General features: G+C 51.1%; 1 protein-coding gene across 1 annotated transcript; it reads right to left on the bottom strand.

The window, feature by feature from the left end:
- Positions 1-7398: 7398 nt before the first annotated feature.
- Positions 7399-23004, bottom strand: LOC149332786 (xaa-Arg dipeptidase-like). The gene is made up of 6 exons (XM_089558373.1): positions 22118-23004; positions 16422-16567; positions 12366-12515; positions 10960-11101; positions 9077-9319; positions 7399-7823 (listed from the first exon to the last, which is right to left on the bottom strand). The coding sequence occupies exons 1-6, from the start codon at positions 22356-22358 to the stop codon at positions 7495-7497; spliced, it is 1251 nt and encodes a 416-aa protein (XP_089414499.1). The 5' UTR covers positions 22359-23004; the 3' UTR covers positions 7399-7494.

The following is a 23004-nucleotide window of genomic DNA, read 5'->3' as shown; positions in this document are numbered from 1 at the left end:
CGTCACAACGCTCGGAGGTCGACGCGTTGGTGGCCCGAAGCAGTCACGTTTTCGGAGACAGGCCAGGTACTTGCAACGTAGGAGTGCACCGCATCAAGCTCAAGGCAGGCGCGGAGAGGCAACCGGTCTATCCGTACAAGGTGACGATGGCCTTTAGAAAGGAGGTGGAGAGGCAAGTTTCCGAGCTTAGGGAATGGGGCCTGGTTTACCCCGTGGAAAGCCAATACGCCCATCCGGTGGTCTGCGTGGCAAAGCGGGACGGGGGAGTGAGACTATGCTGCGACTACCGCAAACTCAATAGCATCACCGAACCGGACGCTTACCCCATGAGTGTACCTGACGAGCTCCTACTGAGAGTGGCGAAGGCGGAGTACATCACCTTGATAGATATGCTGAAAGGATACTGGCAGATACGGCTGGACGAGGAGGCACAGGCTCTCACCGCATTCGTGACGCCTCACGGCCAGTACGCGTGGCGGGTTATGCCGTTCGGTCTCAGAAACGCCGGCTCAACTTTTCAGCGCATAATTAACGAAGTGCTAGCTCCCCACCGCGAGTATGCCTGTGCATACATTGACGACCTCGCAATATTTTCCGAAACGTGGGAAGATCATCTCGAGCACTTAGAAAAGGTATTGGCTGCGATCGGAGCAGCGGGGTTCACCGTCAATGCGAGTAAGTGCCGCTTCGCAAAGAAGGAGGTGCGGTTTTTGGGGCACATTGTGGGATCGAATAGCCACCGCGTCGACCCAGACAAGGTGAAGGCAATCGATGAAATTCCCGTGCCCCAGACGAAGAGGCAATTGAGAAGTTTCTTAGGGCTTGCCAACTACTACCGCCAGTATGTGCCTCACTACGCGCAGGTGGTGCTTGCACTGACAAACCTCACTACGAGGCGGACGCCGCAACAACTCCCCTGGGGAGACGAGGCCCAACGGGCATTCGACGACGTCAAGGCTCGGCTAAAGTCTGCGACAGCGCTACGCGCACCAGATCCCACGCGAGAATATGTCCTCGCCACAGACGCGTCCGACTTCGCCGTCGGCGCGTGTCTAGCGCAACTCGACGAGGAGGGTAGGGAGTGCCCCGTAGCCTTCCTGAGCAGGAAACTGAGTCCGGCCCAGGCCCGTTGGGCCACCATTGAAAAGGAGGCTTATGCCATCATTTGGGCACTAGAGAAACTCGAGGAGTGGGTGTTCGGCACTAAGGTGCGAGTGATCACCGACCATAACCCTCTTCGCTACCTCACCCTTTGCAGTCCACATAGTGCTAAGCTCACTCGATGGTCGCTGGCTCTGCAAAAGTACAACCTCACAATCGAACACAAAAAAGGGGTCCAAAATGCCAACGCCGACGCCATGTCAAGGCTTGTGGGTGCCGGCTAATCTCCAGCGGGATCTCTGTGTGTACGGGCGAGGGGTCAAGTTGTTTTTTTCTTTCTCTCTCTCTCTCTCTTTTTTGCGGTATTGGGAGATAAGTGGGAGAAGGCTTTGACTTTGCACGCGGCGCGGGAGGCCATCGGGAACTCCCGGCCGCCGGGGCTCGGGCTTGTCGAGCTATTCTGGTGTGTTGTGTTGCACGCTAGGAAAACCATGCAACACAGTTGGTGCGGAGGTGTTACGCTCGACTCCTTCCGCTAAAGCGCCGAAGCATCGGGACGGCTCCTTGGTGCCGTATGTGTTAAAGACGCGTAACGCCGGTCTACAAAGAATCTCCAGACATCTGGAAACTGTCAATAGACAGGACTTCGGAGAGGCGTCGGCGTGGCGGCCCCGGCACCCCGAAAGCAAGGAGCGGCGTCAACAAGGGGACCCCCTGGTGGTTTATGGGGGGACATCCGCTGCACGGGAACGGCTCAACTCCCATTAGCGGTGCCAAACCCAAACGAAACGCAACGGCATGGTGTGTCGGCGGCTGTTCTGTGTTGTTTGTGGCCAGCGCGGGTGCTGGCGTGCTCGCGCTTCGGTAACGGCTTCCGGTCTTCCTGGAACCTTTCGGCGCAAGTGCGACGCCGGCCCTCCGTCCCCGCGGCTCGCTGTGAAGTGCAGGCGTCAGACTCGTGTTTCGGCTGACGAATGGCTCGAACTCAACGGCTTGTCATCGTTGCCGCGAGGGATCGGCCGGACAGCATCTTCGAAGAAGTGGCGAGGGTGAACTGGGGGACGTCCTTGTGGGCGGACCACTACGAATGGACACGTGACCCAGTTCACAGTGATTGGACACATTTTTGATTAACCAATTTCCCCAACTAGGGACCTGGGGACAGGACACCCTATTTAAGCCGCTGTTCGGCATGGGAAAAGGGCTTTTTCTTCAATCTTGTAACCTTGTCTCCCTACTTTACCTTCTTGTCTTACTTTCTTCATGTAATTAAACCTTTGTACTTTACCTGTTACCTTGTCTGGGAAGTTCGTTCTATGTGCCGGCAGAGAGAGGGAAATTATGGTTATGGTAGGGAACACAACTGTCACTATCCGGCGCGAAGAGGCGCTAGCATTCATGGCTGTTACACATGATACGCCTGTTCTTTTTTTCTTTTTCAGACCTGATTTTCCCTACAGTTTACGTTTCCTAGCCTAAATTTCATATTTCGATTGATAAGGGATAGCTCCGTTTCGCTTTCCTGGGCACTGGTGGACCGAAACGCATCCCTCTCCTCCATCGATACAGTTAAGGGCTGAAGAAGAAGAAAAAGTGTTTTGCGATCAACAACCATGGCTAACACGAGAATACCAGCTCCGAAATGGAGAACACGCTTCTCGGGAAGTGGCGGCGGCTTTGTTAAAATCTCTCTCTGATTTTACTTTCTATTATTTATTATATTCCTGAATATTTAAGTTATTTTTTTTTATGTTCTGCCCTCTTTGAATTGCCCTGCCGCTTTTTCAGTTATTCAGCTATAACACAAAATTGAAGATACAAAACTTTTTCGATCATATTTTTCATCATTATGCCTGCACCGCCCGATTCTTAGCTGACCTCCATTTGTTAGTATGAGACGCTTCATATCCGTGGCCGAAAACCGCAGCAACGATCTTCCGAGTTATAAGGGTAACGACTCGCCAATGGCTAGCGCAGGTGGCGCATCTAAAATAAAATCTGCGATCATCATCATCACCCTATCCATGGAAGACGAAGCCGCATTCTGATCTTTGGCCGCGTGCCCTCTTCACTGTGGAACGCACCCAATGTCCTGCTGTTCGCAATAAAGTTGTCCGGTTGAAAGAGTCTGAAGAGCCACCTTCAAGGCTGTTTGTGCGGTAAGGTGCCAGGCTTGTTATTGCTCGACATGACTGAACTAGACGACTCAGCAGTTTCCTAGCTTTCATCCGCGGGGGAGCATGGTGTGTCGGGCCGCCTGGGCTCCGCAAACTTACATTTAGAAGGAGATTCTCCAGTCAGCAACGTTATCTATTTCTTCTTTACTCGCCCACATTGTTTAAACGATCCACCCGGAAGCATTGTGTGCTTCTTCTGGGGTACCGCGCAATATTCATGCATGTTATAGAACCCCAGGTCATGAACGTTAATCTGAAGGTCTCCACTACGGAGTCCCCCATATATCTCACGTGCAGCTCTGGTACCTGAACTTCACATAGCAGCGGGGTGACCTAAGGCGGTTCAAGTAAAATGCCCGAGGATCATTGGTGCAGACGCAGATGGAATACCTTCATTCAGTGACTGGGCTTCTATCATAGGGAGGGATCACGTGTAATACGCAAAGTAATGAGACTATGCGGTACTAAGTGTATGTAGACATAACAAAGAGGATACCATTCAAAGCACTCTGAGAAACCATAGCCACACTTACCAATCGCTAATATGGAACTCTTGCTCTGTAGCCGAATTCCGTCCGTCCGTCCCGTCCGTCCATTCCATCCATTCCATTCCATTCCATCCGTCCATTCCATCCAATCCATCCGTCACGGACGGACGGACGGACGGAAGAGCCTGTTCACGCTTTTCCGTGTATATCTGCCCTTCGTTTAGCCATATCCCGAGGTATTTGTATTCGGCCACTTTGGGTATTTTGTGGCCTTGTATTGTAAGCACCTGATCAGTTGTATCGTTAAAAATCATCACACCTGATTTAGTTGCGCTGAAACTGAATCCTAGAGCGTCTCCTTCGTCTCCACAGCAATCTACCAAAGTTTGTAAATCTTCCTGGCTATCTACTAACAGTACAATATCGGCGATCGTTCCAGATCGCCAGCAGCGCCACTTGTTGGAGCCGATGTAAACTAAATTTGAATTTTGAAGGGATAAAATTCCCTGATTTCCTAAGCGTAAGCCCGCAAACAATACAATTCTCATTCCGTCCTTTTTTTAATTGTTTTAGAGCGCAGCTCTTTGGCGTCCGTTCCTGGGTTTCGCGTCGTCGTCTGCCTCGTAACCAGCTCCGCCCCCCTTTCATCCCCCCAGCGCTATCGGCGTCAGCGGCATCAGTCAGTCGCTGCTATCTCTTCCCTCCTCCCTTTATCGTGTTGTCCGCTTGCTGCGCGCGCTTCTGCCCCCATCGTTTGCCGCTGGGTGTACACGCCGGCCCCCTCCCCCCTCTTCCTGCGAGTCTCCGGTTGTCAAAGCGCCGGCTCGAACTTAATTCCTTTCTTCGCTCCTCCTCCAATGCAACCCCTGTGCGGTGGCAATCAAAGAGCCAGATCGGTGGCGGCGGATCTGTATATGTGCACCGCCCGAGCCGAAATTGCGAATACGTGTGAAAAATAAAAAAAAAATTCTGTGATAGCGCATACATGTGTTGCTCGATTTCTTTGCCTCAATCTATCGAAAAGGTGAAACAGCTTATTTGCTGCGCTCAAATTTCGCATTAGGAAGTAACGTAATCGTCGGTAATTTTTTCAAAATCCATCAGTCGTTTTTGGGACACCCGTTATGTAGACAGCAGCATCCAGGGCTGTGAAACAACTGCAGTTTACTGTCCCTGCAAGCCTGCACTTAATAAGACGGCCAAGATTGAATTAGCGGAGCCTCCCGCTTCCTTCTGGGATGAGCTGGTTTCTACCGAGTACCGAAGACGCGCTTCGCTTTATTGCCGCCCTTACCTTGCTTCCTGCAGCGCCCATTGCAATCCGTACCGACGCCCTTCAAGCAACGCGTCCGCTCCGACGCTTCGGTCGCAGCCTAGAAATCTGCCAGAACACACACCGTCTGGCGGCTCGCACCACGCAACCCATTCGAATTGAGTGGGTCTCACGTGACCTGCTGAGTTCAGAAACCTCTGCAGGTGCTGCAACCAGCCTGGCGACCCTACCCGCATCAGTGCATCGTTCCTCACCACGGATGACGCTGCCCTCCTCACAACAGAGGAACACCTCGGGCGCCGCACACGTGCTCTCATCCCTCCTTGTGCGGTAACCCTTTCCCACGGTTTTACCCGTGCAGAGGAGCTTGCGCTTCGGAAGATGCGGGTAAGGGTTGCACTCACACCTGCCGTCACTTGGACAAGGCCACAATTTCGACACACATATATCCCCACCCAGGGTGTCCTGTACGCAACTCCCATAATACTAAGGCAGATATGTTTGGTTTATGGGGGTTTAACGTAACAAAGCGACACAGGCTATGAGGGACGCTGTAGTGAAAAGCCCCGGAAGTTTTGACGGGCACTGACATCGCACAGTACACGGGCCTCTAGAATTTCGCCTCCAACGAAATTCAACTGCCGCGGCTGGGATCGACTGTGCCTTTGCCAAAGTTCAGATGCCCAGTGCCATAACCACTGAGCCACCGTGGCGGCCACTAAGACAGATATATATTTACCACTTGTGCTACCACCCGGCGCTGAAGCCAACGAGAAATCGGCATCTGACAGTAGCGGGTCTCCCGCTGAACCTGTGCTTATGTATTGCTTGGACGAAGGAGCCGCACCTACCCGCCACGGTGGCTCAGTGGTTACGGCGCTCGGCTGCTGACCCGAAAGACGCGGGTTCGATCCCGGCCGCGGCGGCTGAATTTCTTGAAGGCGGAATTCTAGAAACCCGTGTGCTGTGCGATGTCGGTGCACGTTAAAGAACGCCAGGTGGTCGAAATTTCCGGAGCCCTCCACTACGGCGTCACTCATAGCCTCAGTCGCTTTGGGACGTTGAACCCCAATAAACCAGTAAACCAAACCAAGGAGCCGCACCATCATTCCCTCCTCGTCTTCATGAGATCGGGAAACCTTTTTTTTCATTCATTTAACAGCCCCCCCCCCCCCCCCCCTTTTTTTTACCTTCACAACTCCTTTTATGCTCTTGTACAATAAGAAACGTTATAAAAAAATTGGCAGTGGCTTAGCTCAGCTATGCCAAGATATACGTAGCCAGAGGTACAGGTTTCACTTGGTTACACCTTGTCGTTTAGCTTTGGTTTCTCCCCCCGGTTACGTGTAATTGTTTAGCTTTGGTTTAGCGGCGGCAAGGCCGCTGCAAGGCGCGCTGTGACGTCACTCGGCTCCTCGCGGATGCGCCGAACTGCACTTGTTGGGGGTTCGAGGAGCAGCGAAACTGTCCAATGTAGCTTGCGCTAAAAAAAAAAAAGAAAGATGGATATTCACCTGAGCCGCATTGCCAACGCTCAGCGCGAGCCTCTGCTTGGCACAGCCCAGCAGGAAGAAAAGAAACATAGAATAAATTAGCCTCTGAGTGTTCCATCTACATCGCTGTCAAAGAACGATTGCTTTTCTTGAAAACAGAAACATAATTGAAGGCAAACAGCGCAACGACGCAGACAGAGGAGAAGAAAACACAGGACAAGCGCACAGAAACATAAGATAAGCTGTGTGATATGTAGTGACTTGCGATGCGATAACCTATACTGGAATCCTGTTATGTTCCTGTTCCCACATAACAAAACACATTCTGGGGCTAGTTGGTGACGCACTGTTTCTATAACAGTTATTTAGCGCTACTCTTCAAGACGAGCACACATCGAATATGTTTCTGTTCGTCTAAAATTAGGAGTGCTGATTTATTCTAGAAATAGTCACGTTCCCATGGCGCATAAAAACATGTGCTTGCAAAGAATAAAATCAGTTGAAAGCGCACGCGTAAAGTTTCGTCGACGAACCAACTTTCTCGATCAGCCACACAAACAGTAAAAGAAAAACTTCTGGATTTGTGCCCATCTGCTCTCCTTACAATAACTGCACATTCTCTTTTTCTTTCAACGTTTTATAAATTCAACGTTCAATGTATCAAAAATTCACACAGGTATCGCAACATATTACGCGCTCTTAACAAATGCAGTCGGAAACCGCCGACATGGACCGTCGCACCTACATCTTTTACTCTTCTTTGCTCCATGTTCTCTCTCGACTGGAGAGCGCTACTTCATTCGTTCGGCTTATTAAATGCAGCCATGTATACGTTGCTGCGCTTTGCGTCTGATATGAACGGTGTCTGTACTTGACAGTTTGCTTCGCTTGATTAACTATAAATGTTCACTTAGTCCACGGCCGTCTTCGAAGCTCGTAGCAGCGGAGTCCTTGGTGCGAATTCATTTGGGCAGCGGAGCCGGTCCCGGACTGCCGGCTGGCTGTGTGTTTCTACGCCACTCGGCGAACTCCGCCTTGATCTGCTGCACCAGTGCCGGGTCGGAGAGCAGGTCGATGGCGGTCAGGGCGAGCGCCTTGGCCGTCCTGCGCGTCGGTCCCTGGGCGTCGATGGAGCCCGCCAGGTCGGCGAATCCGCGCGTGTGGTTGCGCACCCCGGTGCCCACGGCGTACACGGTGTGCAGAGTGGGAAGGCAGTGGGACACGTTGCCGGCGTCCGTGGCCGCTCCCGTGGGCACCACGCTGCTCATGTCAGCGTCCAGGAACGTAGCTCCTGCGCATGCGCCAAGAGCAGGTGACGTATCCGTGACGTCACGGGAGCCACAGTGCAGGGCTATAATAGCGCACACATACCCAGCAAATTCTGGACAAAAGCATTTTTCAACAGGAATGAGTTTACGAACGCAAGGTTTTGAAATATTAAGGCGGGCTCATCGTTGTAAGCAAGAGTTGTCGACAGAAATGTCACGCTTTTCAAATCTCCTGGAAGCTTATGCTCGCAGTTGTATCTGTGAGGAAGTCTCTTATGTAGCGATAGGTTTTGTGGCCTACTCCGGCTTGGCTGAGTCCTTTCAATATTGCCTCATGTCTGACGTTATCAAATGCCTTTTTGAGATCGAGACATAGGATAACCTTTGCATCCTTGGTTCTGGAGTCAATGATATCCTGTTTTAGTCGCAGAATGACGTCTTGTGTGCTGAGATGGGGTCGGAACCCATACATCTCATCTGGCCACTTCCTATTCTTTTCCATGTAATTCGATATTATGGTCTGGACGACATGCTCCATTAGTTTTCCTACGCACGATGTGAGGGATATAGGTCGGAGGTTCCCTATCTGCGGCTGCTTCCCGGGCTTAGGTATTAGGACCACGGTGGCCGTTTTTCATTGCGGGGGAATCTCGTCCTTCTCCCAGCACTCCTGCCCACCAGCACCATTTCCCACGCATTGCGAAGCCGCCGTTTTGTTGTTAGGTCCTAAAATGCAGGTAGTTAGAATTATTATGACCTCGAACTTTAAAAGAGGAAGAAGGCTTGCTTCCATTAATCGGAAGCCATAAATTGGCTTAGCAGCCCCTTACTGTGCCATCGTACCCGGCCAAGTAGTTAACACAGGCCTGAAAACTGTCGAAATCACTTGACAACACTGTTGACAGGTCACAAACACAAAACTGTTGACAGATCACTTGATCGCATGAACTTCACGAGTAGGATGGAAAAGGACACAAGAATGTCTGTCTAGAAGCATGCCACAAAGAAACGTGAAGTGTCAGGCTATCGCCTGCTGAGCTCCTTCACAGTGCACAGAAGTTGGGGAACTTCTGAAGAAGTTTTTGCGCTCGCCATCTGGGACCGTCCCCTGTAGGACTCCGGGGTTATGAAACGTGCGGGATTGCTTAGGAAAGTTCGTCTGCGGACTTGTTTGCGCAGCAATATGAGAATACCGCGCGCCGGTGGATTACCAGAAAGGCAGGCACTTCGTGCCTCCCGTTCGAGTATAGCGGTCTTTAACAGTTTGGGTTCTCACCGAGCGCGAGACCGTGCTTCCGGTACACCCTAGTAAGCGCCACGTTGTGCACCAGGTTCTTGTAGCGGATGCCCCATTCCAGGCTCATGGAGCAGCCGGTGGCCTGGGCTGCGGCCCGAAAGCAGCCCTCGACCCGCGTCACCAGGTCGTCCAACTCGGCCAGGTCGGCGCCGCGGATGTGGTAGCTCAGCTCGCTCGACTCCGGGATCAGGTTGGGGTACATCCCTCCCCGCAGGATCACGCCTGCGAAGTCATAGCACCTCTCTGATCGTGTCAAAACGGGAACATTTCAAGACGGCTGTCACCTGCCGCCTCTGGCCACTGACCTCAGACGCCGTTAAAAGACCTCGAATTCCCCGTTTCGAGACCTGTGGCGGCTACCCCGGAGTAAAAAACGTGCTGGACTTGCCGTCGTGCCATCGTCTACCGAGCCGGAGTACCCGGGTTCGAACCCGACCGTGGCGGCCGCGTTACGATGGAGGCGAAACGCAAGAGGCGCCCGTGTGCTGTGTGATGTCAGTGCACGTTAAAGATCCCCAGGTGGTCGAAATTATTCCGGAGACCTCCACTACGGCACCTCTTTCTCTCTTTCACTCCTAGCTTCCTCCCTTCCCTTACGGTGCGCTTCAGGTGTCCGCATTTTTACGGCATCCACGTTTCACAGATTACTGAAAGCCCCGCATCAATTTTCTAGCAGCTTTAGCTTGGGTTTACTAATTGACTAACACCTACACGAGCGCTGGCCAATAACGATAGCCAGCTATCCGAGGTCCCAATCGTTTTGCAACAACGGAAGATACATGAGCGGACAAAGGTAAACGGAGCACGGTATCGGCTTCTAATAGTTTCTCATGTTGCCTAATTCAGAGTACAAGCTATGGTATGCGCATGCTGGTAGTGGGCGCTTGTGCGTTTCAACATGGATAAACAATGTTTCTTTACCTGCGGCAGGAAAGCCGTGATTGCGCTTAGAACGAATAGCGTGCCCCTTTTAGATACGGCCGCGCCTGCACGCAGTACTGAGGCGCATAAATTTAGTTGGCGAATACGATCACACGGATCTAATGTGCAAAGGACGTCAGGTGATCTGCCCAGTGTTATACTACGGCGTCTGTCGTAGCATGCAGCGCCGCCTCGGGAGAGAGGAAAGCACGCAATTTAAAAACTTGCGGGGGCTTAGCTTTGGTTAAGCCTGGTAGGTTGCGAAAGCAAAATCGTAGCGCCTCCAACAGAATGAACGCAGTGCGCCGCGTCTACAGGTCACGCGTGGCTACCGGCCGCCGCTGCGCGACCACTCGACTTGGTAGCCCATCTCTCACCCTGGTATGACATCAGAGGTCATTCTGAAGGTCAAACGTGGCTACCAGCCGCCGCTATGCGAAAGGCCGTTCATGAGCGTTGCTTTCGCAATAAAAAATTCAGGGGGCACTTTGGCTCTCTAAAGTGCTGCAAGGCGAACGCGTTTCCTGGCGCACTCTTTTTTTTTACTTTTTATTTTTCATATGTTTATTTTTGTTCCTGTTGTTATTTTCAGCTTTTCATTTTTATTTCATACCTTCTTTTTATTTTCTTTTTTACCGTCTTTTTTATACCTTCTTTTTTATTTTTCCTTTCCCTCACTTTATTCCTTTTATTTTTATTTATGAAACCCATGCATTCACTAGATGCGCCTATATTCATGCTCGAACCTTGAGCCTTCGTGGCGGAGTGGTAGCGTCTCCGCTTCAAATGCCAAAGGCCCTGGTTCGGTTCCCACCCTCGGCGCAGTTTCTTAAGCAGTGAAGCCGAAAGGCGGACAAATCTGCCGACACGGCTGCTAACGACAGTATGAGGCATTAAAGGCTTTCGCCTTAAAACTCGAAATGGAGAGAGCAGACTCGCACCGTGCACTCTGCAGGTGGGCTTAATCTGCTGGCGCAGCAGGGAGACGTTCATGTAGGAGGCCACGGCCGCGTCCAGGGCGTTGACGCCCTTGTAGGCGGACTCGGCGGCGTGGGCCGATCGGCCGCGGAAGCGCACGGTCACCTGCGCATCGAGGCAGCCACGGAACAAACGGCTGTCGCCAATGCTTCTCTCCGAGAACATACAGGTTGTGTGTGACCTGAACTGCGTCTCTAAGCTACGCTTGCTGAAAGAGCTACCCAGCAAACCAAAAACCTCTCAGAGACGTCTAGCTAGACGTGTCAGAGGTTTTTGGTTTGCTGGGTATTCTCGTTGCATGGAGGCAAGGTCAGTAAATAGCTTGCCGCAAGAACGAATCAAAACAAAAATTCTGGAACAGATTTCCAAAAACAGCAGACATGCAAAAGGTATAATTCTTAACTGCCTCAGAGATGTGTATTCTTTCTTTCTTTTTTCTTTTTTATTTGAGACAATTTACTACAAATTGGCTCAGGAGGCAATAGCAAAAGGTCCGGATGGGGCCCTGACTAGGCTATGCCCCCTGACAGCAGAGGCAGCACCAGTGTGTATATGATTATACATCATACGCAGACCGAAGTATAACACATCAATACAGAATACAGGAAGATACACACCGTACTAGGTTATACTCTAATCTCTCTGTAGAAAGAAAAGGAAAATAACTTATTTGAACTGTAATAATACAAAAACAATCTCTTACCGACTGCATTAAGTTTGTCAGTAAACAAAATGTTTCACCAAACAAAAATTGATACAGTGAAATACAATTCAGTGTACATAAGTAATGGAATATGACCTATAGTACACGATGGTAGTACAACATGATACAGATTAATAGCACCAAGAGATGGCTCAGTGTTTTAACCCATGCACCTCCTGCTCCGATAAAAGTATTGTTTTAACCTGCTTTTTAAATTGAACTGGAGAGACAACAGAACTTTTAAGAGAACAGAACAGAACAGTTTAATATGTCAGGGTACTTGTTGAAGAGTTGTGGTATTTGTTGTGGAGTAGTGGTATGCTTTTCAATCTTCGTTATTCACTCCCTCTCCCCCACATTTCCAGCCATCACTGCCCCAATACCGTGCCCAGAGGCGTAAGGTGCCCTACCACAATGTTCTGCGACCGTTCTGCTGCAGTAAAGGGTGTTTTGGGCAGAGGCTCGAGCAGCCCGAGTTCACACTCCATGGTGGAGCACCAAGTGGGGTCGTGCCGCTTGAGAAAAAGTACTTAAAAATGACAAAGCAAAAAGCAACGCTTCTCTTTTACAGGCGGTGAGCAATCATTCATTGTGTGTTAATCAATTGTGCCCTTTAGTACTCATCGGAATGGTACGTTGACGCAGCAAAACTCTGCGAGGCTATACCTGCTGCCTGGCCGTGAACCCTGTCCGGAGAGCCTCGTACGGGAACGGGTGAGACATGAGAGCGATGTCGATGTCCTTGAAGGCCCCTTTGTCGATGAGCATCTGCTTGCCGCCGCAGTTCTCCTCGCCTGGAGTTCCCAGCACTACGACCTGCGTCGGCGACAGAAATGAAGACGCCACGTGTCCCCGGACAATTAAAAAATTGGCAGTGGCTTAGCTCTGGTTAAGCCTGGATATACAAGCGAAAAGCTGCAGTTACGCTTTGTTTGACGTCATGGCTGTCGCAGTTCGCGCACAGTGCACTGGGAGCACCACGATAACAGTGTAGGCAAGCGCGTTGTATAGCCCTCCTTCCGCATGCGTAGTAACTGTGGTAAACACGCGGCTGCAAGTAGCGTCATACGAGGAAGCCGAGCGCGCGCCGATGCACACTCGGTAAACACGCGCAGAGCGCGCGAACGACGGCGAAGGCCGACCGGCGGAGCCGCGCTCGGCGGCGGCTCCGCCGACCACCCGTGCCTCTCCAGTGACGTCACGCGGCGAACTCGCGCATGCGCAGCTGTGGCTGAAATTGATCACGGCGCACGCCAGACCCGGTGTTGACTAGCCTAGTGAAGCTTTTCGCTTCAAAACCAAAGTTCTGTGATTCTTTCCGTTGGGACTCCGAATAGAAAACCGCGGGCATGACAGGCGGCCGGTTTCAGAAGGTTATCAGATGGTGTTGCCGCCTACCATACCGACAGTGAGGTAGTAGTAGTGGCGCCCAGCAGCTTTGCTTTCTCCTCGACATCCATGCAGTGGGTAGCACTTCTCACTGCATCGGCAGGTGCCGTGACAGTCAGCCAGGCACGTTGTCCGGAGGGGGCCCAAGGGAAGGGAATATCTTCTAAAGGGAAGGGGGGGGGGGGGGGGCATGCTATAAACTGGTTGAGCACTGCCAAGAGAGCAGGGGGCAGGGGGGAGTTGAATTTAATTTCTGGGTTTCTGGGGGAAGGGGAGCGGCTCCTCGTACACTTCGTGCGCTCAAGGGTGGTGGTGAAAACTTTAATCGAAGAGAGCTTGAGGGATAAAAAAAAAAACCCTGCTGCATGGTCGGTATCCTTAGTCCGGGACACCGCATGACGAGGCCCCGTCTCGCGCCCGCTTGACCAGAGCCCTTTGGGACTCCAGTGTGGAGCAGTTGAGGAGGGCAGTCTCCCATGCCTCTCGGGTGGGGGTGGGGGAGGGGGGAAGGTGAGGACTCTGAGTACATGCCCACACCATGTGAAAGATATCGCAGATCTCTCCACAGTGCGGGCAGCGCCCATCTGTGTTCGGATCGAAGTGTTTTGCTATTGCAGGACAGAGAAGGGTTCCTGTCTGCAGGCGCCGCAGAGTTCGCTCCTCCGCCTTACTCAGCCCCTTGGCAGGTGCCGGGTAGAGACGGTGGCTGTCGCAATAATAAATTAGGATTTCGCGGAACCGCAGAAGCGGTTTATGAGCTTCTGAGCCATGAGAGCTAGGATGTTGAAAAGGAGCGGTGATAACACCGCCCCCTGTGGTGTACCTCGTGTACCCATAGAGTACGGGCCGTATTCCTCGTCCTCGATCCGGAGGAGTGCCTGACGCGCAGAGAGGAAGTCTCTGACATAGGCGAAGACCTTCGCCCCGCAGTTAGTGGTGTTCAAGTTAGAGAGTATGGTGCCATGTTTAACATTGTCAAACGCCCCCTTAAGATCGAGGGCGAGAATGGCCTTATCGTTTTGTTGCATGGCTGTGGGTCGTATTATGTCCCTGTGTAGTTGGAGTAGGACATCCTGTGCAGACATGTGCGGGCGGAACCCGAACATAGTGTCTGCAAAGAGGCCCTTACCCTCCATGTATGGAGAGAGGCGATCCCGAACCATCGTCTCCATGAGCTTTCCCACACACGAGGTTAATGAGATGGGTCTCAAGTTGTTCGTAGTCACGGCTTTACCTGCTTGATCTACTACGGGAATGCCGGGAAAGCGAGGTTTAGTGTTTCGCTTGGCTAGTGTTCGGGCAAAAGCGTGGATTATACCTCGGAATTGGTAGTTGCGTCGTGATGCTGTCCTCTGTGAGCAGAGTAAGTTGTTTCAATACCGCCTTTTTCATCGGTGTTAGGCTGCTGTGGAAATTTTTACAGCATTTCTTCGAGATTCGCTGCGAAGAGAGTCGTTTATTTAAGCCTGAATGTACTGCTTATGCCCAACAATAGGTTTATGGGGAATTTAATGTCCCAAACCGACTAAGGCTATGGGGGGACGCCGTAGTGATGGGCTACGGAAATTTCGACCACCTGGGGTTCTTTAAAGTGCACTGACATCGCACAGGAGAAGGGCCTCTAGCATTTCGCCTCCACCGAAAGGCGGCCGGCGAGGCCGCGATCGAACACGCGCCTTTCGGGTACGCAGCCGAGCTCCATAGACGCTGAGCCACCGCGGCGACTTTATATCCAACAGTAGCCAAGCCAAGTAATAAACCTCGTCGTCGTGGCATTGCTGCGCATCTCTAAGGTGGATAAAATCTAGCGCCGCCCTGTCCCTCCATGGTTATGTTAGCAAAGTCTATGGCTGCATGCTTACACGTCAGCAAAGTCTGGTGGGATGTCATGTGACGTTGAATTACGACCTCACAGTTTTCCGGCGCTGACACAGGCATGAAAAGACAAGCTCGGCGAACCTCGGGGATCTTTCCAAAGGATAATAAAAGCAAGATATAAAAAAAAATCCGCTGCGTGTCTTTGCTTAAGGCCGCGCTAGCAGAGATAAGTCACTCGCTTTAGGCGAACTGTTGCAGGTGGGATAGCACTTGCGTACCGCAGTTAAACAGCTAACAGCAGCCAGGCGATAAGAGCGAGGCAGTCTTTATTCCGTGGCCTCGACCATCCCCCGGTACGAGCGGTCGCTTGGACGGCGCCGTTTTATTTGGCTGCAGGCACGCAAATTCTGCTGGTGACGGCGAGTCACCGCACGATGTCTGTGCTTTCAGCGCATGCTCTCTTTCAATGAACTGTTGCAGAGTGGTGGAATCTTGAGTTAACGACTCGCGACAGAGTACCTAGCACCGATGGCTGGTGTCCCATTACGGTGGTTCTCAGCTGCGTCGTCTGCTGACCTGGAACTGCCGAGTCCGAAAGAAAAAGCGTTCGAAATAAGCGAGTAATTACTCACTAGCACTGCAACAGCAGATATAGCGCTAAAGGAAAAGCTGCGCAGTTCCATGGCAACGCGGGCGCTCATTTCGTTTCTTGCGCAACGCACGTCTCGACTCGCGGTTGACAGGCTCGGTCAAGATCTGCGGCTATTAAAATATATCTTCTCTCCACATTGCCACCTATGACCAACCCTTTCCATCTCCTCCTTCCCCTGCACACTGTAGCAGGCCAGATAATGATTCCTCAGGCCGACGTCTCTGTCTCGATAAATCTCTCCCTATTTCTCTTCCTCTGTGCGGCTTGTGTGCATTCACGTGGTCTGACGTCACAGCCGCACCTCCGGCGCTCCTCCTGCAAAAGGTCGAACTGCAACACCCGATAACCTTGCGGAAACATGGCCTAGTGGAGCTAAGCGCATCGAAGCTTTGACACTCCAGCATAATTCCAGCAACTGAGAGTCACGTTTCACTCAGGCGGGCATGCTATTTCAGGGCAAACGAACAGATCGATTGAGCTTTAACTATCCGTGAGTTGGCAACAGGAGAAGGGTGTTTCTAACTACCACGCGCACTGAACGAGCTGTCAGTTGGTTGTATACCACGCCTTAGGCGTGAAATTTCGCAGCTCAGCGATCGAAGCATTACCTGGGTTAAGGCGAAGTTGCCGCCAACTTTACCATCGTTGCCTGCCTGCCTCCCTCTGTGCTGCAGGCTGCTGTGTTGTCGAGAATACGACGAACAGCTGCATATCGTGTTAACCCACACACACCGTGGAGCATTTTTAGTCGTCTTGTAAGCACCGGGAAAACAGCGCAAGCGATAATTGCTGCCCATCGGTAGCGGATACGCACGACACCACCTTTTTGTGAAAGCTGCAAAGATGAGGAAGGGAACACCCACCTTCCCTCGCAGATCGTTCGACTGCTTCATGGCGTCCCTGACGGCCACTGCAGACGCCACGGCTAACTCGGCGATGAGGTTGTGACCGCAGGCATGCCCGATCTCCGGCAGGGCGTCGTACTCGCACAGGAAGGCTATCGTTGGACCTGCGTGCGTGAACACCGCGTTGATGTTTGTTGGCGCAAATGCATCTGAGGTGAAAGAGCGCCAGAAACTGGCACTGGATGATTACGATGACAAATTACGGCAACATGCATGTTGTACTACCTATAACCACGAGTGGCATTCAACAAATCGCAGAAGTAGCCCCCTTATAAAAAATGGTCTAAAGACAGTCTGTGGACTTTTTATTGACACTATTGACTTCCTATAGATATTGCTTTTTGTTATTCATAGTATATAGACTGCCTATAGACAAAAGTCTACTAAAAGTGTATGGCCATAAATCTATAGATTGTCTATAGACTGTCTATGTCATTTGTATTGCCTATAGACTGTACTCTAAGATTTGTCTATAGACTTTATAGACAGAAGTCTATAGACACTCTGTAGACTGTCTAAAACTTTTTTTGTAAGGGAGGAGTAAATTGCCTGGAAAACTGAACAACTTCTAATCTGCGCACTGTGCAGATGGCATGGAAATCCGAGACCGCGTCAACTGTTCACTCAGAAGAGACGAATTTTAGAAAACCAATCATGCGTTTCTGTAATAGAAATAATGAATCAGGTGCAAGGAAGAATTTAGGGTGCAGTGGGATATACTGCTTCTGAAAACTTGCAGAAAACATGCTCTCCGGTCGCTGTCACGTCAGCTGCATTGAATGAGAGCATGCGGGACAAATTCGCTATGCTCACCTTCATCGCATACAGAACGACGGTGTGGCGTGAGCAGATATGAGTGTGGACCGGTGGGTATGGCGTACACTTCAAACCTAGTAACTCGTAAACCCACCTCTTTCAAATCTGACAACAAATGCCCGCTATGCGGTGAACACCCAACGCTTTACCACGTTACATGGGCCTGTCAGAAAATGCAGGCAGCGCCGATAAGCAACACACCAACACCGGAGCAGTGGGAGGCTGCGCTGTCCAGCTTGAAGCCTGAAGAGCAGCTGAAGCTGATCGACAGGGCTCGCAAGACTGCAAAGGCCGCTGGGGCCCTGGAATGAGGGCTCCACCTACGCTGCGAAAGAACCCTTGTACAATAAAGTTTTTCATTCATTCATTCATTCATTCATTCATTCATTCATATTCATTCATTCATATTCATTCATTCATATTCATTCATTCATTCATATTCATTCATTCATATTCATTCATTCATTCATTCATTCATTCATTCATTCATTCGCGTAGAAAAATACCTCCGGAAATTTCAACCCCAGGTGATCGAAATTTCCGGAGCCCTCCACTACGGCGTCCCTCATAGTCTGAGCTGCTTTGCGACGTTAAACCCCATAAACCCCATAAACCTCATGGCCTGAGTCGCTTTGGGGCCTTAAAGCCCTATAAACCATTACTATGGCATGATTGCGGGAAAGCCGGCCTCAAGAGCAGCTTTTCTTTATAAAATTGGTTCCAACGTACAAAAATGCGCCGTATTTATTTCATCCAACACGCTGTAGCACTCTGCAAAGTACATAGACGCGTTGCTTCGTCCTAACAGGCTTCATGATTAGTATATAACTACAAAGAGCGTCACCGTCGTCATCACCATGTTCTCGTCATCTGAAGACCTCTCCAGCTCGCAAACTAAGTCAGAGTACCTCTGTGGGCAGAAAATTCTAGAATGTAAGCAACGCTGCTGTCAGACATGCTCCAATCGGTTCTTTCTCTCAGGACACTCTCCATGCTTCCACCGGCATTCCTCGTGTGTGACGCCATTAAGAAATTATTTTTTTCAGGCTTTTAAAACTCGCTGAAGGCGCGGAACGCGTATTCGTTGCAACGAAAGTTATTGTAGCATTGTTATAAGCCTTTTAGGGGGCACAACGGCAGCCGTAACGCGTAATGTTACACGGGCTGCTTTTGCATTTTATCACGGCGCATTTCGTGTCCACCTACAGATTGAGCCGTAAGGAATGCGCCTTTCCTTTCCTCAGAACCAAGATAGTACCCGTCGTGTTGGCACAGCGATTAGGGCGGTCGACTACTGAGCCGGAGTACCCGGGTTCGAACCCGGACGCGGCGACCGTGTTTCGATGGAGGCGAAACTCGAAGGGCCGCCCATGTGCTGTGCGATGTCAGTGCACGTTAAAGACCCCGTGGTGGCCGAAATTAATGATGATGATGTCCTATGGCTTAATGGCACATGCCCACGGCGGGGGATCGGCCAGAGTGCATAGCGGATACAAACTATTCCGGAGCACTCCTCTGCGCCGCCTCTTTTTCCTATTTCACTACCGCGTCCCTCCCTTCCCTGACGGCGCGGTTGAGGTGCCCACCGAGAAGTCCGAGCAGTGAGACAGTTGCCGCGCCTTTAATTTCCTAGTAACAACGGAGTTTCTCACTATTACCTAGAGGGAAAGCTGGCGGCGCTGCATTTCAGCCACCATGGACGCTCAAAGCATCATGGGTAGGTGAGCTACTTGGTGCCGAACAGTCTTATTTTTTGGGAACACGGAGTGTCACTACTGAGAGGTATCACTCCGAAAACGCTGTTCGTGTGTGCGCAAACGACTTTCGCGCGAACGCAGTGTGCAAAAGCCATAGTAGTAGCGAAAACGGCACAACACACGACGCCAATAAAATATTTCTTTTCCGAAATGATATTAAAAAACATTTTAAAGTGCTTAAGCAACAACATTTTTTTCTGAAAACATATTTCCTTTTTAAAAGTGCGCCTGTTAAAACGAAATATTAGTTTTTGTAGTGTTCAACACTTGGCCAATAGGAGAGCTAGCCATCTCTTATTTTGGACGAACTCTGCATTTACACGCTTTTCTGCTCATTTGTTGCAATCATTACACAGGATATTGAATGTTAGGACATTTTTGATTATCGAACAGCGTTTACATTGGCATTATTTTCGGCCCATGATGCTTTGTGCGCCCATGATGGCTGAAGTGGTCTTGAAGGGGGCTCCACGCTAACTCCCATAGAAGGGGCGCCAGCTTTCCCTACATGCTACATGCTAAAAAACTCGATGCTAGTAACCAATCATTAGTCATGAAAGCGCCATGATGTGAAAACTGAAAATTGGTTTTTGAGGAAACCGTCTCGCGTATCTCGGTGGCCACCCGAACCGCCGTAAGAGAAGGATAAAGGAGGAAGAGAAAAAAAAAAAAAGAGGGGCCGCAGTGGAGGGCTCCAGAATAATTTCGACTACCTGGGTATCTTTAACATGCACACGGGTGCCTTTTTTTGCGTTTCGCCTCCATCGCAACGCGGATGCCGCGGTCGGGTTCGAACCCGGTACCACGCTCGAAGAAGCCGACGCCCATAACGAACTTTCCTAATAAGTAAATCAGTTTCGTTGGACTTCGTATTTGCGGTTGAAAATTGGGAAGTGCACTTTATATGAACCTCTCAATAAAACGAAGGCAATCTGCGCGACCGTCAGGTCCGTTATATGTGGGCTCGAGTGCATCATGATTACACCATCATCATCCATAACCACATCATTAATAACATGATAATCATACCTGATCTAAATTACCACTGGCGTTTCATCACACCGAAAAAATTCAGGGGGGGGGGGGGGGGGGCACTTTGTTGACCTGAAGTGCGGTGAGGCGAAAGCCTTTAGTGCTGTGTCCTAAAGTGCGGTGAGGCTAAAGCCTTAAGTGCGGTGTAGCTGCTTGTGTCACTGATGTGTTAAAATGTTGATTCGCCTCCGAGTGGAACGCGACAGCGTCTTGCAACGCTGCCAGGGAGTCCACAGAACGCTATCGGCCGTTTGGCTGTACGCCTTGCTCGTCGGTAAATTGGGTTTTGTGGAAAGGAGATGTATCTGTCTGGCATACCTCGCTGGACACCTGGAACTCGCCGTAAGGGAAGGGAGGAAGATGGGAGTGAACGAAGACGCCGTATTAACTAGACGCGCCTTTGTTCATTCCAAACCATCGATCTGGCATGGCGGAGTGGTTAGCGTGCTCATTTCGCACTCCGGAGACCCTGGTTCGATTCCCCAACTCGACCAAATTCCGACTCTGTTTTATTTATTTATCTGGTCTGACTTGAAAAGTTCATTAGACTAATTGGTTAATTAAGCAATTAAGTAAACTCAGTCCCACTTGGCGCATCACTACACGATCCCTTTAATTGGTTGCGTGGTTACTAGCCGAAGTACCATTGGCCCCTTTTGAAATTCGCGCACTGTGACGTCACGACCATTTCGACCAATTGAAAAGCGTGACATTTCTGTCGACAACAACTGCTTACAACGATGAGGCATTAAAGGCTTCCGCCTAATACATTCCGCAGCAGCAAGATTGCGTGGAAAGGAATCAAATTATTTTTGAAGCGAAAGCTTCAATACGGAACCTCGGGGGTTTATTTGTTTATTTTTTTTATTTGAAAAATTGATTTTTCTTCACGGCACTTGCAATTTTCACCTTCATTTCACCTTCAGATAAAGCAAAGGAAAGGAAAGTGCATAGCTGGCCCCCTGGGACAGTGGACACCTTAGCCGACTTTCATTCGCACTTTCCCTTTCCTCCCCTTTCCCTAGAGCTGACTAGCAGGCCAGGGCCATGTTACCTCCAGCCGACCTCTCCTCCTTTCCTCTCTCTTTTAGTCGCCCTTTAAGCTACGAAACCGATGAAGAGCAGGAGCTTCCAAAGGAGAGGAACTGCCCTCTTGGAACTGTGCACACCTGCCGTGCTTTAAGCTACGTTGCGGTAGTGACAGATGTGCGCTGCATGCGTTGGCGCTGACAACGTTGAGGCAGACACGCGGCACTGCTGCAGTAGGCCGCAGCGTTCATTGGGTGAGCAAACACTTGCGATCAACCCCTAACTGCCACCTGCCAGGGCGGGCGCGCTGCCTATCTAGTGTCCGGAACGCACTCAGCGTTACAGACGCCAATCCGCTTATTGTTGCCCGATACGCCATAGCTTTCTCTCTAACCAGGCTGAGCAGTAGTTAAACCGCAGCTAATTTTTTTATTGCGAAAGCAATACTACGCTAGGTTTTGAGCCTTCAGCGTGGTCCCGGCGGTAGTCCCGGCTTCCAGTTTGATGACGCGTGGAGGTGCTCGCGTCTGTGACGTCATACCGAGGTGAAATCTGAACTACCAAGTCGGTTCGTCGGCGTGGTCCCAGCGGCAGCCACGGAACGCCGCAGATCCCAAACAGTAAGAGAGGGGACTGTGTTCTTTTCGAGGAAAGGAAAGGCGTCTTACCAACTCTGTGGTTTAGTGGACACCTCAATAACACTAAGCTAATTCCGGCGTTCATTGATGCGCTCTGACATAGCGTTGTAGACTGCGTTATGTGGAGCAAAGGAAAGGCGCCTTACCAACTCTGTAGTTTAGCGGACACCTCAATAGCACTTTAAGCTAATTCCGGCGCTCCGTGCAGCACTCAGGCTTTCGCCTTTCACTACTATAGTCGCTAAAGTTGCTCGCAATTAATTGCTTTTGCAACCTTTCGTGCTTAACCAAGCTAAGCCTCTGCCAATTTTTCTGAGCAGTAATCTACAAGACCAGTGAGAGGAGCTGCGTGTTATTTCACGGCAAATAAGATTCGACTTACCGTCGGTTCCGCCAGGTGCCTCAAACTCCGCCCTGAACGCCGTGCTCAGCAGGTACTTCCTCTCCACTCTGAACTCGCGCTGCTCCAGAAACTCCGTCAACTTGGCGTGCGCCTCCACTTCCTTGAGGGCGAGTTCCGGGTGCTCCCAGATGAACCGCGACAGCGTCCAGAAGTCCACCGACTTTCCCTCGATCACGCCGTTCACCAGTTTCCCCCAGGGCCCATCCATCGTGCCCGTCATTCCCTCTACACGACACGGAAAGTTTCCTCGACCACACACAGTCGGCTAGTGAGGATACTCAGAAAGGGAGATAAAAAAAATCGTCTGGAGGTGAGCCTCTGTCTTCAAGCTTCGTTGTCCATTGCGTTACTTTGGTAAAATGACGTTAAAAAGCGTCCGTATAGTCCACTGCGGCAGCGAATACAAAACGAGTAGCGCATGCGACGCGTCGGCGAGGAGCTTTGTCAACAACAACGCGTCGCTCGCGTCCCTACCCGTCCAAGCTACAGCAGCGCGGGAAGCACACTTGATTGCCCCCAATTGAAGGCTATCTCGCAACACCATGTGGCAAGCAAGCACTCTAGGCTGGCGGCGGCCTTGGGTCTTACGCAAGGTCGAGTGAGAAGTGGGTCACACTGCTGGTGGCACTGGCGGTCGGGTTGCGGCGGGACGCGCGTACGACACGCCGAACCAGCAGGAACGACGCGTGCGGGATGCGCGACTGACGACGAGCAGAACCGACGGGGCCGCTCTGCGCGGGGCTTCACCGTGGGAGCGCAGCCGGGGACGCCACGGGAACATGCGCTCGAAGAGCGCGGCGGCGACGCTCCGTGGGAGCAGCGTCCGTCTTGGCTATTCTGAGCCGCGTGCCTCGAATGGAAAGCGG

Source organism: Amblyomma mixtum, chromosome 8 (assembly GCF_055824585.1).
Source record: "Amblyomma mixtum isolate Tamu chromosome 8, ASM5582458v1, whole genome shotgun sequence".
Taxonomy (NCBI): Eukaryota; Metazoa; Arthropoda; class Arachnida; order Ixodida; family Ixodidae; genus Amblyomma; species Amblyomma mixtum.
The sequence above is the reverse complement of the archived record's forward strand: the minus strand, read 5'-3'. Positions and strand labels throughout refer to the sequence as shown.